This window comes from Schistocerca piceifrons, chromosome 2 (genome assembly GCF_021461385.2).
Source record: "Schistocerca piceifrons isolate TAMUIC-IGC-003096 chromosome 2, iqSchPice1.1, whole genome shotgun sequence".
Lineage (NCBI taxonomy): Eukaryota > Metazoa > Arthropoda > Insecta > Orthoptera > Acrididae > Schistocerca > Schistocerca piceifrons.
Window position 1 is genome coordinate 938,368,602 of NC_060139.1, and position 16,768 is coordinate 938,385,369.

General features: G+C 36.4%; 1 protein-coding gene across 1 annotated transcript in view; it reads right to left on the reverse strand.

Annotated features, from left to right (window-relative positions):
- The window catches only part of LOC124776275 (leukocyte elastase inhibitor-like), a 70,400-nt gene extending 55,493 nt beyond the window's left edge, over positions 1-14,907 (reverse strand). Inside the window, exons 1-3 of the mRNA XM_047251179.1 lie at positions 14,730-14,907; positions 14,408-14,517; positions 3,134-3,313 (exon numbers count right to left, since the gene is read on the reverse strand). Of these exons, the coding sequence (XP_047107135.1) occupies positions 3,134-3,313; positions 14,408-14,517; positions 14,730-14,787 (348 nt within the window). The 5' untranslated portion in view covers positions 14,788-14,907. The remainder of the gene's footprint in view (positions 1-3,133; positions 3,314-14,407; positions 14,518-14,729) is intronic.
- Between the last annotated feature and the right edge of the window lie 1,861 nt (positions 14,908-16,768).

The following is a 16,768-nucleotide window of genomic DNA, read 5'->3' on the forward strand; positions in this document are numbered from 1 at the left end:
TCTTGTACCACTAAGAGAACTTTATTTAATGCACATTACTAGCTTTAATCAAGACATAAAGGAACATTACAAGTTATATTGCTTATTTCTTTGTTGAGTCAGCAAAAAGCAAATACTGTACTCCACAAGTCAAAAATTTCAAATTCTAAGAACAAAGCAAAGACAACTGTGAACATTATTTGGACTGAAAATAATAAACTAGGTAAGGCAACTGGGCTTCAACACAATGATGACAATGTCTGCCAGATACACAGCATTAAATTCAACACTAAATTCAATGAACTCTTCCTATCACTAACTGAAAATGGATGAGAAAAATGGATCATTGGGAGGATGGTGTAATGAAAATTTTTTGTACAATCGATAACCAAACATCTTGCATAGGCCTCTTCAGGGACTGTCTGATTCTTATACTTAAGTGGCAGTAGTACTTTATGAGTAACAATATGAATGAATTTAGGATAAACTGTGTAATTCACAAACAATTATTGGAAATAAAAATGAATTCCATATCAGAAAGGAAATTTATATACTGGTGCAAGAAACTCTTCAACAGGTTGTCAGCAAACATACAGCAAAAAACTGAAAATTTCCAGATATTAAAAAATAAACAGAAACAATACTTATTGGTCAGTTGTTCTTTGGTTTATCTTAAGCACATTAATTCCAGTCAAGACAATACTAGGTTGCAACTCGCCACATGGAGGTAAACTACTTCCAGATGTACTTTTAAATATGTCTGTCACTCAATGCCTCCTGGTGAGTAACTATCTATCCTATTTCATACTGTTGTTATTCCATCACAGATTTTCCATTGTTTAATCAAAACTTATGTTTGACACTATCAGTATATAGACACCTGACAGTGTTGTGTAGAGTTATTAAAAAGCTTAGTTTGAAGTATTAAATAAAAGCAGTAGTTTTTTTTTTTTACATTGTAATCACTTATATGCTTCTACATGTCACCTAGAAGTAATTCTGACAATTATAAATTTCAATAGCTTGGCACTGGTCATAACTGGCTGTCAGTATGCTTTACAAAAGTAGCTTTCAGTGGCTACTTCAGCCAATTAATTTATAAATTAACTAGTTCCATATCCCTGAAGGTTCTCTTTCATAGTGGGATTTATGGTACATCATGTGTGAACAAATGAATGCTGCTCCTGGTACTTCACGCTGTTAAAGGTCTGTAGTTTCAGCTTATTGTGGATCCTGAGCACACAATGTATGGGTAAATGATTGTATATAAAATTTCTTCAAGTCTCTGAATTGGGGTCAACACATATTTACTTACTAGCCTTTTCCCCGCATTTTTACTTGTGTATTCATTCAAAACATATATTGCCCACATCTACTCCTCCCCCCTCTCTGTGCCCACCTTTTCTTCCTCTCCCGTCATTCTGTCCCTCTCATCCTCCCACCTCCTCCACCCCCTTCCCCCCTGTCCATCACCCTCCCCCCCCAATCTCTCTCTGTTCATCACCACCTCCTACTCCCCCCCTTTCTGTCAGTCTATCTCCTCCTCCCCCCTCTCTCACTACTCATCTGCTTTCTCCTATCTCTGCTCAGCCACGTCCATATGCATATGGATCCCCTGAAAGGCAAGTTCATACTACCCAAACCACAAGCAAGGTGTGACAAAGTTGTGAACATATGGATGGAAATGCCTCAATGTTGATTGCCAATAAAACAGACCACTGCTATTCCCATACTACTTGCCTGCCATGCAGGGCAACCTACACGACAGGGAAAAACTGTTTTTGCTCACATCGGCACTTCTATGGGAGCTAGGAAGTTCTATTCTCCAAAATGCTGATTCTCATGGGACAAGTAGTATTCATACCAAATTCAGTGAAATTAACCCAGTGGTTTGGGAGGACATGCTGGACATAAACACATACATCCTGTTTTATACATACTGATTTATCTTTCAACCAGACAGTACAAGGATGACCAGGAAACTTATCAAGAAGCCCAGTTCAGGAAGCTCTGTACTTGTACTGCCTTGAAGACTAATGTGTTAGCTTATTTTGGATACTTTCACTCTTGTGTTTCATAGCATTATCTTCAGGGGTCACTATAGCTAAACCAAATTATATATTCATTGAGCAAAGGCTAGCAATAATACATTGGTAAGCAGATAACCAAATGATCACTAATTTAGTCCATGATGTAATTTTTTGCTGACAAAAGCAATTTTGTTTGGCTCAATCACATGGTGGAAGTCTTTCAATTGGTCATCAATTTGGCAGAGAGAAAGAGAGAGAGAGAGAGAGAGAGAGAGAGAGAGAGAGAGAGAGAGAGAGTGTGTGTGTGTGTGTGTGTGTGTGTGTGTGTGTCTGTCACATACCCCAGTTATCCAACTGGGGCACGTGGGCCTGCAATTTAACATGGAATTCAAACCACATGTCATTTCTGGTGATTCCTCACGTTGTTGAAAAGTGAAGATCAGATTAAAACACAGACTGAAAAATCTGTTGTCTGACCAGGATTCAATCCTGAGACCTCTCGGATGCCAGTAATTTACTGCTACAGCACAAGGCCTGACTGCTGACTTTATTCATTAATGTTTCAAATATGATTCTATGCAACCACATACCAAAGGCACAAAAATAATTTTCATATCCATTACAGGAGACAAATTAATGTGAATGAACTGAACTTAACTGAAAATGCTCCCATACTGAGCCTTCTCTAATCCCAGTCCACAGATGACCACTGGAAGCAATGATGACATCACATTTGCTGGCTTCACCAACTCACAACCAAATTGTTGCCTATGAAGCAAATTTATACCTCACGCAACAAATCTGTCTCTCACAACCTAAATTACAAAAAAGTACACACAATAAGTGCTCTGCTAGTATTTCTGTTTGTGGACACATGACATCACAAACCACCTCCTCTCAGGTCATAGTTGATGTCAAGAAATGGAGAATTCAATTGTTTTGCCTAGATCTCTGGTCAGATTGCTTTTTTCCTTTTGTTTTGTTTTGTTATAAATGTTTGAAACCAGTTACACAGTGCAGCAAAAATTACACACTTACCTCAATATTTTATTACCCATTATGAAAAAATGGGTTTGCAGGTATACAGGGCACTCACTAATAGCTCAATTTTCCACATATCTTACCTTCAGGACTTTGAGTAGGGAAAGGGCACTAGACATCACAGACTTTGGATCATTTGTTTTGTTGATGACACTAGCAATTTGTCTAGCTGTACTTCCTTTAGCTCCAATATAAGTGAGTGCCAGCACAATTTCCAAGCTGGCTGGAGAAGTAACAAGATTTCCATTTACATCTGCCAGTTTCTGGAAGTGAAAACATGGATTACAATTAGATTAGGCATGTTGCTGATGAAGGTTGCATTCTTTCATGTGCAGTTACTACCTCCACTGCAGTTTGCGATACTTTCTGGCAGGGAAATAACTTTTTGCTACACTGCTTACAAGTTGAATGTAATGTACAAGATTATAGCCCCCCCCCCCTCCCAGCTTAAAATATGCCTCAATAAATGTATTGCACAGTCTTACAGTTCAAATTTATTTGGGATTACTTTTAATCAAATGGATTAATCAGTGCATCAAAAATTCTGTAGAACAATGGTCAAATGATTGAGCTGCACTAAAAATCTGGAATAAATGTCAAGAAATATTCTTTAATAGATTCCACAGTTTATTTTGTGATGTGTGTAAGGTTTATTATAGCTTAAACACAAACACGTGAAATGTTCTCACACTCTCCTTGCTAAAATGAACATCCTTGACACATACCCATACGGCTATTGGTCCCCATCACGAACACAACAGAAACATACCACAGGGACCCCAAGATTTTTATTTATTTATGGATGGTTAATAGTGATGTATTGTTAAATATGACGGAAAAATTTGAAGCTGCAGCCATATGTTGTCAAAAGAGATACTAAAGTAGCTTCAGTATACCACCCTCAAAATCACAACTCCAACTTGTTTGTGGAGCTGCTAGAGAAACATACTCTTTCTACTTAAACACAAATTAAAGACGATTAGTATTTGGTGATATCACTATAGACATTAGGTTGAAGTATAGAAGTATTAGCCATTTGCTAAATACATGAAGATCCCTTAGCTTCTGCTGAATAAATTACAAAATCTCAAGGCAGGCAGCACACCTAATAATGTAATATTTAATTTTCACCTTTTAAAACAATGTGATATGGACAGAATAGACATTTCTGATAAAGGACTGGCTCAGGAAAACTGTTAACAGTAAAATACTTCCATTGAACATTGAAGAATTATAAGATCAGTTAATGACTCACAGTTAAACTAGCTGATAATTTAATTTTTTTTTGTCTGCTCTTGAAGCAAGTTATCCTAGAGGCCACAGTATGAGAAAACACCCAAGCGCAGTTGCTGCACTAAACCGCAATGTCTAAAAAGTTGGTGCACCCTGCATCTAAGTAGAATAAAAATCACGAGTTCAAAGGATAATAATACTCACAAGGAAACGTGTGTCAAAACTCTAAAGGTCTGAAATCAAGGCACCAAAGTCACTAAGCTAATGATTATATATTGAACTCGGTGAATAATTTAAAAGCAGCATGAGAAATTATTAACATAGAAATAAACTGTGGAGACGAAGTGTACCAGATAAATTTATTTGGTTAAAGCCAAAGTCCAGACAGATGACAATCGAGACAAATACGAGTAGAATAAAAGAAACTTCATGTGCAGTAAATAGGAGTAAAGCTAAGGGCAGTATCAACTTAAGTCATCAAAATATCAGGGGAATAAAAAATAAAGTAGATGAGTTATTATTGTGTTTAGATGATCTCAAAAATAAGAATGAGATTGATATACTCTGTCTGCCTGAACACCAAGTAACTGTGGGCATGGATAGTACCAGTATAAATGGGTATAATTTAGCATCTTACACTTTTAGATCTAGGATGGGTAAAGGAGAAGTTGCCATTTTCATAAAACAAGGGTATAAATGCAAAACTGTAGAAGCAAGCAAATTTTGTGTTGATCAGCACTTTGAGGTTTGTGCATGTGAACTTCAGCTAGATGATATTAGCAACAATATACAGGTCCTCATTAGGAGACTGGGAACTATTCATAAAAAAGTTTGACTCCCTATTATGCTGTCTGTCAGACAAAAAGAAGAAGTTATTAATCTGTGGTAATTTCAATGTGAACTTTCTAAATAATTCTGAGAGGAAAAGTGAACTGGAAGTGTTATTAACAACATATAACTTAGAATAGAATCAGTGATCAATTTCCCTCCATGTGTAGCTCAAGACAGCAGCACACTAATAGATAATGTATTTGTACAGAAAGAGGATGTAAAACAAACACATGCTTTCCCTGTGGTAAATGGATTGTCAGACCGTGATGCAAAACTGATTAACTTACAAAACCTAACAGGGTGTACAGTTTGGAAACCATTACGTAAAAGTGTAAGGTTGCTCAGTCCCGTATCGATAGAGCACTTCAAAGAAAGCTTAAGAAATGTTAACTGGGGAGATGTATATAATGACCCAAATACTAACGATAAATGCAACATATTTCTTGATAAATTTATATCCCTTTTTGAACATTGTTTCTCAAAGAAAATTACTGAATGTAACACTATACACTTTTCAAAGAAACCGTGGATTACTACAGGTATTAAAGTGTCTTCAGAAAGAAAAAGAAAACTTTATGAGACAGCAAGAACTAGTAAAGATCCAGAGGTAGTTTTACACTATAAAAATTATTGTAACATACTGAGAAAATTTGTAAGGAAATCAAGAAATATGTATATTAGAGAAGAAATTAACAACTCTGGCAATAAAATAAAATCAATATGGATTGCTGTTAGAAGGGAGACACGAAAAGTAACCACTGAGGTAGGTAGTATTACTATTAAGGAGAACAAGACCATCCTAACCAACAGTACACAAGTAGCTGATCTATTTAACAACCATTTCTTAAGAGTAGGAGAAAAAATTGGTGAGAACAGTTCAAAAGAAAAAGCCAGGCAGTACATGGAAGAGTCTGTTTTGAAGAAAAATTAGTCAGATTAAGTTTCACCTAACAACCTCTTGTGAAATAAGTAAAATTATTAAATCTTTGAAAAATAAATGTTTTGTTGGAGTGAATGATAGCTCTAATAAGATATTAAAACAATGTGGAGCAATTGCAACTGATGATGTGAGTCACATATGTAATGCATCACTAATTCAAGGTATTTTCCCAGACAGGTTAAAGTATGCCATTGTCAGGCCACTCTACAAAAAGGGGGACACCACAGATGTCAATAATTATTGGCCAGTATCCTTGCTTACAGCATTTTCAAAAATCTTCGAGAAAGTAATGTACTCAAGAGTGGTTAGCCATCTCAACAGTAATGGGGTACTTAGTAAATCGGAGTTCAGATTTAAGAAATGCTGTGCTAATGAGACAGCAATATACAATTTCACTGTCTACATAATAGAATCTTTAAATAGTAAAATGTCACCAATAGGAATTTTCTGTGACTTGTCCAAGGCATTTGATTGTGTGAACCATGGCATTATGTTACAGAAATTACAGTTCTGTGGTACAAATGGAATAGCATATGAGTGGTTTAAGTCGTACCTACAAAACAGGAAGCAAAAAGTTTCCTTATATGGGTCAAGTGATTTAAATAAGTTTGATACTGGGGTGAAATTAAATTAGGTGTTCCACAGGGTTCAGTCATGGGTCCCCTTCTGTTCTTGATATATGTGAACGACCTCCCACCTATCTGAAACAGGAAGCTGAACTGGCACTGTTTGCTGATTATACAAGCATCATTATTAACCCAGTAAAAGAAACTCCAATTGAAAATGATACAAATAAGGTCTTTGGAAAAGTCATTAATTGGTTTTCTGCAAATAGGCTTGCTCTAAATTTTGAAAAACCACAGTACTTCCAATTTCCTGCTGCAAAAAGTACAGTTCCTTCAATAAATATAACACATCAACAGAAGTCAGTAGATAGGGTAGAGCATACTAAGATTTTGGGTGTACACATAGATGAGAAACTTAATTGGAAAATTCATATTATAGATCTTCTAAAGCGACTATATTCAGCAACTTTTGCAATCAGAATAATGGAGAATGTGGTCAATGAATCAATTGCTAAGTTCAGTAATTGCAGAGGAGAAGATTGCTATGATCTTTCACATTGTAATGCCACTGACTAAAATAATCAATAAAATCTTAAGGTAATTATCCAGAATGTTTGAAAATATCTGTCATCAAAGCAGTTTATAAGACAGGATGTTGGGAATTGGTGAACAAAATATTTGTTCCATTGGCAGTGAGTTTATGTGTACAGATCTCTCTGCTTGTTGTATATATTCTTAGATATATACAGCAGATTTTCTGTGATATATGTCTTATTGTACTATGCCTTTGTATAGTGCTGGGAACACATTAAATAAAGTAAAATATATGTTCCTAACAGCGTCCCTCCATCAACAATATTTTACAGTGCAAATATATGATCCAACAGGTTATGGACCCATGAAGATGGTACTGAATAAGTTAAATTAGTGAACAGTGGAAAACTACATACTGCTCAGTTTATAATTTACAGTAATTATATTGTAACTGAAGTGCAAAATGGCTAAGCAGAGGACAAATGTAAGAATGTAGAGGCTTATCTCACTAGGGGTAAGATAGATACAGCCTACAGGAAAATTAAAGAGATCTTCAGAGAAAAGAGAACCACTTTTATGAATATCAAAAGCTCAGATGGAAGCCCAGTTCTAAGCAAAGAAGGGAAAGCAGAAAGGTGGAAGGAGTATATAGAGGGTCTATACAAGGGCGATGTGCTTGAGGACAATATTATGGAAATGGAAGAGGATATAGATGAGGATGAAATGGGAGATATAATACTGCGTGAAGAGTTTGACAGAGCACTGAAAGGCCTGAGTCGGAACAAGGCCCCAGGAGTAGACAACATTCCATTAGAACTACTGACAGCCTTGGGAGAGCCAGTCCAGACAAAACTCTACCATTTGGCGAGCAAGACGTATGAAACAGGCGAAATACCCTCAGACTTCAAGAAGAATATAATAATTGCAATCCCAAAGAAAGCAGGTGTTGACAAATGTGAAAATTACTGAAATATCAGTTTAATAAGTCACGGCTGCAAAATACTAATGCGAATTCTTTACAGACGAATGGAAAAATTAGTAGAAGCTGACTTTGGGGAAGATCAGTTTGGATTCCGTAGAAATGTTGGAACACGTGAGGCAATACTGACCTCACGACTTATCTTAGAAACTACATTAAGGAAAGGCAAACCCACATTTCTAGCATTTGTAGACTTAGAGAAAGCTTTTGACAATGTTGACTGGAACATGCTCTTTCAAATTCTGAAGGTGTCAGGGGCAAAATACAGGGAGCGAAAGGCTATTTACCATTAGTACAGAAAGAAGACGGCAGTTATAAGAGGTGAGGGACATGAAATGGAAGCAGTGGTTGGCAAGGGAGTGAGACAGGGTTGTAGTCTCTCCCTGATGTTATTCAATCTGTATATTGAGCAAACAGTGAAGGAAACAAAAGAAAAATTCGGAGTAGGTATTAAAATCCATGGAGAAGAAATAAAAACTTTGAGGTTCACCGATGACATTGTAATTCTGTCAGAGACAGCAAAGGAAGAGCAGTTGAATGGAATGGATAGTCTTGAAAGGAGGGTATAAGATGAACACCAACAAAAATAAAACGAGGATAATGGAATGTAGTCGAATTAAGTTGGGTGATGATGAGGGAATTAGATTAGGAAATGAGACACTTAAAGTAGGAAAGGAGTTTTGCTATTTGGGGAGCAAAATAACTGATGATGGTCGAAGTAGAAAGGATATAAAATGTAGACTGGCAATGGCAAGGAAAGCGTTTCTGAAGAAGAGAAATTTGTTAACATCAAGTGTAGGTTTAAGTGTCAAGAAGACATTTCTGAAAGTATTTGTATGGAGTGTAGCCATGTATGGAAGTGAAACATGGACGATAAATAGTTCAGACAGGAGGAGAATAGAAGCTTTTGAAATGTGGTGCTACGAAGAATGCTGAAGATTAGCTGGGTAGATCACATAACTAATGAGGAAGCATTGAATAGGATTGGGGAGAAGAGAAGTTTGTGGCACAACTTGACTAGAAGAAGGGATCGGTTGGTAGGACATGTGTTGAGGCATCAAGGGATCACCAATTTAGTATTGGAGGGCAGCATGGAGGGTAAAAATCGTAGAGAGAGACCAAGAGATGAATACACTACGCAGATTCAGAAGGATGTAGGCTGCAGTAGGTACTGGGAGATGAAGAAGCTTGCACAGGATAGAGTAGCATGGAGAGCTGCATCAAACCATTCTCAGGACTGAAGACCACAACAACAACAACATATTGTAACTGCGCAAATGGGTTCTGTCCTGATACCAAAGATCAAGAAGCTCATAGGTCGAGAGAATTATGCAACTTGGAAGTTTTTAATAGAAGCGTATCTACTACTGGACAACCTTTGGGATGTCACTGATGAAACCTTAAAGTTCATGGATACAGATTTCCAGAACAAAGACTAAGGCAAATTCAAATTAATTCATCTAGTTGATCCAGTAAATTATGTCCATATAGAAAAGACCAGCATAGCAAAGGAAGTATGGGACAACCTAAGAAGAGCTTTTGAAGATGGAGGTGTAACTAGGAAGTGGCTTTGCTAAGAGAACTTATTGCCACCCATTTAGATGAATGTAAAAATGTTGACTACATAAACAAAGTCGTATTCACTTCAAATCGTATAAGGAATATCAGATTTGACATTGCTGAAGAATAGATTGGTAGTGTTACTAGACGGACTACCTAATAAGTAATCCCCCATGATAATGGGCTTAGAGAGTTCAGGGATACTAATTACACATGACAGTGTTAGTCAAGATCTTGAAAGATGTTAAGAATGTACAAGAATATCCTATTGATAATAAGGAAATGGCTTTATATTCAAAATACAAAAAGAATAAATGTGTTTGATGCTATACATGCCGAGACATGGGACATTTTGCATCACAGTGCATGAAAAATAGGTCAAGTTTCAAAAGGTCTAGAAAGGAATGCAAGCAATAAAGGTGTGGCACTTGCTGCTTATTATTCTTATGGTAAAACTGAAAGCAACAGTACAGAATAGTTCCTGGATTCTGGAGTTTCCATTTATATTTCCAAAGACCAATCAGTTTTACATGTTTCTCCAAGAACAAACACTGGTGTTTCAACAGTGGACGGTTCTCTGTTAACAATGTTAACTGGTTGGCAAGACAAACTTTAATTTGAATATTAAAGGAGACTCACAGGATATTGTAGTACATAATTTACATCATGTGAAGAACATTGCTACAAATTTGCTTGCATTGAGATAGTGAATATGGGTAACAATGTAATTTTTGATTTAAATGGTGCAGAAAAAATTGATCAGAGTGGCAGTGTGATAGCCATAGCAGGTAAAGATGGGGTAATAGCTTAGATGTTCTTCAAGTTGGAAATATTTATCCAGTATATTCAGCCAAAAGTTCTTTTATGACTTCAAAGACTCAGTCATCTCAAAAGAAAATGTATGGTCTTATTAAAAGGTAAGGCAACAGGGGTACAGGAAAGTAATAGTTGTAACTTACCTTGTGAAATTAGTATACAAGGAAAGCAAGCCAGATTACTATTTAAACTAAGTAAAAATATATCTACTGAAATTTTGCAACTAGCTGACATATGCAGACATTTGTGGACCTATGGAAGAAGAATCTACAGGGAGCAGTTGTTATTTCCTTACCATTATTGATTATTTAAGATATACCCATGTTTATTTCCTTAAAACAAGGGCAAAGTATGTGAAATATATGCTAGTTTTCATGCCATTGTTGAAAGATATATTGGGAAGAAGATAAATGTTATCAGATCAGACCATGGCACTGAATATGTCAAACAATTTCGGCAAAAACTGAGTGAATTTGGAATCCGGCCTCAAACTACAGTTTGCTATGATTCTGCTTAAAAAGGAGTGACAGAACAATTGCAGAGAAAGCAAGGAGCATGTTAAAGGATGCAAAATTACCAAAATGTCACTGGGCAGAAGCAGTATCAATGACAAAAAGAGTATCTAAATAACAGATCGCCTACCGAAGCTGTACCAAACAAGATTCCATATGAAGTTTGGACCTGATCTTGATCATCTAAGAATTTTTGATTGTAAGGCCTTGGAACAAGTTCCCAAACAACTTGTAAGAAAATGGGACTCTGAATCTGAAAAATATATTTTAACTGAATACTGTGAAGATTACAAAGGTTGTGTGTTGATAAATCCTAAACAAAAAGGGTAATAAGTTAGCAGAGATGTATAATCTGGTGGAAAGAAAACAAATTGTGAAAAAGTACATGTAAACAGAAGACTATATTCAAGAACATGTACGGGTACCAGTACATACAAAAACTAAAGGACCTAAAGAAATTGTTTAGGAACAGTTAGACGTGTTTACTGAAAATGAAATGGATAATGAGATATAGAAAACTCCAGCAGCAGGAGACATAAATTTTTAGTATTCACCATTTACAATAAAACCTACGTTGTATCCAAACTGTGAGATTTTTGCGGCCACTCAAACATTCAATAATGAACCTCTTACAATTGAAGAAGCTTTCACCAGCTTGAATGCAGATAGCTGGAGGAAAGGTACAAAAAAAGAATTACAATCTTTTTTCCAAGAATGATAAGGCTCCTCTCAGATAGAAGGTGTAGACTATAAAGAAACATTTGCACCTGCAGTGATAGATGATTCTTTAAGATCTCTCTTGTTCCTAGCAGTAAAAGAAAATTTATTGATCCACCACATGGACATGAAGACTGCATATCTCAATGGACAATTGGAGAAAGAAAGTTTTGTGATCCCACCCAAGGAAGCCAAGAACACTCTTCAAAAAATGAATAAAATTTGGTATCTGACAGGGAGCATGTATGGACAAAAATAGAGTGGATATGGTATGAATCAGTAAATGTAAAGCATTAACAAGGCTGCAAATGAGTCAGTCAGCAGCTAATCCTGGTATATATCACAGAATAAATGATAACAGAACTATAATTTTGGCTAAATGGGTTGATAGTAATTTTTATTTTGACAAAAAGTGAAAGTTCAATTTGTGGTTCAAGAAACAACTTTAATCAGAAGTTGATCTGCTTGATGTTGGTCAAGTGAAGCAGAATTTGGGTATGAAGTTACAAAAGTGACAATTAGAATTGCCAACAGATCAATCAATGTACATAAAGAGAATACTAGAAAAAAATTGGCATGAATAATTGCAAGTCAGTTGCCACACCTATGGAACAGGATGTGCAATTGTCAGGGGCAGAAGAAGCTGAAATGTGTAAAAAGGAAGTAGCTACCTTATCTGGAGACAGCGGGAAGTATTTCATATTTACCTTACACTCCCACACCAGGCATTGCCTTTGCTACTAACGCTGTGAGCAAATTTTCCAAAGACATAGAATTAAACATTGGGCTGCAGTTATGAGAATATTTAGATATTTAAAAGGAACTGTTAATTACAAATTACGATACTGTACACCAAGAAATGGAAATCTGGAATGTTACAGTGATACAGACTGGGGCAATCAGCTGTATAACAGACATTCTACTACAGGTAGAACTATAATAGGTGAAATTGAGCCACATATGATTATTGAGCCAGCCAACGAGTTTTGTGTCAATATGGGAGCAATCAAGATAGCTCAGACCCAAATAACACTTGTGTAATCCAAGCATATTGACATTAGGCACCATTTTATTAGTCACCACATAAAACAGAAGGATATTACTAGAAACTATTTATGTACAGTGGAAATGCTTGTTGATTTATTGATCAAGCCTCTTAGAATAGACAAATTCCAGGAATTGGTAAAACTTTATGTTTTAACAACATAATGGTTCAAGCAAAGTGTTTTGAGATGATGTTAAACATTATTGTGAACACACAAATAGTTGTTCAGAGAGAGATGCTGGGATTTGGTGAACAAAATGTTTGTTGTGTTGGCAGTGAGTTTACGTGTATAGATTAAAATATGTGTTCCTAAGTAGTGTTTCTCCCTAAGTATTATTTTGCTGTGCAAATATACAATCCAACACAGGAGATATAGCATCTCCAAATAACTATCAACTTTTATCACTTGTAGCTATAATACTGAAAATAGAAGAATACTGCACGCATAAACATGTAAGTCGGTATTTTGTATCTAATGATATACCTAGCTCCTTATAGTATGGTTTCAGATCCAGTCTTTCTAGAATGCATTGTGGTTAATGCAGTCTACAACTACCTTCTCTTTGTTAAAGAAAAGTAAGTCTGACCAAAGGAGGACTGTTCATGACCATTACTTGAGGAGGGGACATACAATTAATGTGCCATATGCTAGGTTGGTGACTACCCATACCAGTCAAAATTATCTTGGTTTTGTCTACTTCATAAAATTACCTGAAAATGCCTGTACAGTGCCAATAAATAAATTAACAACTGGCCTTGTGAAATGCATGACAATAGAGTTTTACTATGCTATAGGGTTCCATGAGTTTGTGACAAAATCACCCACATCTCTTATGAGGACTGAACAATAAATAAACAACAGGCTTTATTTTGTAAACATATATGTTACACTATATGACTGTTTCGTTACTGTCTCATGTACCTTTTGTCATTTATTTGCTTAATTAATTCTTTGTCATTCACTTAACTGTATAGTACATTTATATTTTCACTGCTTTATTAATTATTTTTCCATTTACTTAATTATGCAACGTATTATTATTATTATTATTATTATTATTTTATTTAACTTCGACAACACTCACTGCATGTAAAGATGCTCAAAGATAAGCAACGGATTTATTTTTGTGTAAAAGGAGAGTATGAAGACATGAGCAACAAACATTCCTTTCTCATAACAGAAGCACTTGGATAAAGTTTTATTTTAAGCCTCTTTGGTGTCCAATTTACATTGTATAAGAAACTGTGCAATACATTAATGAACCCACTAACATATCCTGTAGCTGCCTACACGCAAAGGGCTCCAATTGGTCAATAATAATAACGGAAGGGTTTCTTTTTTACTGACAGAGCAAAAACTCTTACATTCTTTTGACAGCAAGCCAAATTTTGCCTTGGGCTGGAAAACATTCCAATACACATTTCTGGGTTCCTGACATGTTTTGAACAACGTCTTTAAAACAAAATTACGTCTCCTGTAATAACCTGTTGCATCGATTTTTCTATGTACACACTAAATGGAATGATGGAAGATGGAATGTGATCGGTAATTTCCTATATATCTACGTATTCACTTTTCCATAAATCAACATTACACACTGTGCAAATAAAAGATCACACGTACCTTATACAAATCGAGTGAAAACTTAATGTTCCCTTTGTTTCCTTCGTTACCGTTAGTGGCTATTGACGAACCGCTTACTTCATTAACGACGACTACAAAAACCAACAGACCTACAAAGTACGTAATAATGAGTTAATTGACGCTGGCTTCAGCTGCATATTGTTTCTACAAGTAAACATAAACGGTACTACAAAAGTAATTCACTATCGCCGCGTAAGGGATCTGTTGTTTCTCGCCATATACACAAATACAACATAATGTGCGATACATAGCAGTATATTTGTAACATTTGTCGCTTATTTCTGCCGTGTAATTGACATACCGAAATAAAAACGACCTGTCCAACAGACAGACCAGATATATGAAATACACGAGTGCATGCCGTTGGATGTCACTTGTCTGCGAGCATTTACTTTTCGAATTGAGCGGAACGAACCCGACGGAGTTAGCCAAACAGCGCTGATGACACTCGGGTAAACAGTAGCATGCAGATTACTTAACAGCATCCAATCTACTCAGGCAGCGGATGCCATTGGCTCTCCGAGCCAGGTGAGGCCAAACGGGAAACGAGGGAAATTTGAAAAGTTTATGTCCCTTGAAATCTATACTTACACGTTGGGCTAGAGAGTGCTATAGCACTGTGACTCAAGGAATCGTTCTACGCTGCGAACTAGCAGCGACTGACGGGCAAGTTGTTAACGTATGGCGAAGACCACGAGATTCAATAGAAACTGTGTTTTACGTCTTCGCTGTGTCCGCCTTACCGAGGTCGTCCGTCCGGCGCCCTTAGCAGAACCGCCTTAGCTGCGCGTCGATTCCTCACCCCGTAGAACCAACTTCCTACATTTTTGTTCCGTAGAAAATTTTATATCTTTGTAAGTAGCTTTAATAAAAATGAACCATCATTGAAAAAATACTTAAATGATCTATATTGATGAGAAATATTGCGCACAACAGGTTAAATGTATGCTTGTAATAAATAAATTAGAAATTGTATAAACTTTACAAAAACTGAAAGTATAGCAAAAACTATACCTCAAGGGACATATTTTGTTTGCCTCTTATAAATTATTAATAGAGCATAAATTATCACGGTAACTAGAAATAAAAGAGAGGGCTATATTAAGCGTTGAGAAAATAAGCCTTCCCAGGAATTATGTTTTTATTATAATTTAGTTTGCATTTCCCTGCTCTGAGTGAAGCAATTCACTGATTATGATATTGCAGTGTCAGTGTCATATTCTATCGACAAGGAGGCTAAATTAGAGTATGCTTTCACTTATACTCGACCTTATGTAATTTTTTATCGTCTTTAAATTGCCGAAGCTCATTTCACAAGATTCTGCAGCCAGTGGCAGTGTCATAACTGTCCTCAAAGCTATTTCGATGTTTGTCTAAGCATCTCCTAACCCAAACCTTGAAGAAAAATAATAAAAAAAACAAGAGAGAGAGAATAAAATTCAGAATACCCAAACGGGAAACCCTATTAGTGCTCTAATCAGCATTTTTCACCCGGAACTGGAAAGCAGCTATTTCGTTAACTAGCTCCACTACATCAGTCCCTATTTAGTATTTGACACCGTATTCAGGTGCACATTGGAGCTTCCTTTTAAGGCGCCTCCCGAGAAGCAATAAAAGTCACATAAAATGATTTTGAATTTGTGCATTCTGTTCTCCATTTTACTTGTTATTCTATCACATACTCTGAACGTTTGAAGCACTCTAGCTCAAACAGTTTCTGGCACAGGCAAAATGTGGCTCGCATTCTGCTATCTCTCCAGCCATTCTCTTCATCTTTCTTAGTCTTTAACAGCAAATTGTTTTGGATGAAGATATAATCACAAAAATATTTTACTTTAGCTGTGTTTCAGTTCTTTCTCTTCACAAATCGGTAACTGTTAAATAAATTTCATCAGTTCAGATACCAAACTCGATGCTGTATCAAGGGTAGCACACGTCCTTTCATCGATTTATCAGCACAGTCCAGTTTCACAAATACATCAGTCCATATCTCTAAAAGGCAAACAAGTTTGTAAACAATTTCTGTTACAAGGATCATAATATCTATCGCTGTTTTAGTGGTCCATTTGACTCTAATGATCTACTCTGCATCATCTTCTGTAAAGACGCTAAGTTTTTCTGAAGAGCTGTCACAGCTTGGCACCCAGGACACCATCTTGTTCCGCAGTTTCTCTTGAGATCGTACCAACCGAGTCGGCAGAGGTGGCCGAGCGATTCTAGGCGCCACAGTCTGGAACTGCGCGACCGCTACGGTCGCAGGTTCAAATCCTGCCTCGGGCATGGATGTGTGTGATATCTTTAGGTTAGTTAGGTTTAAGTAGTTCTAAGTACTAGGGGACT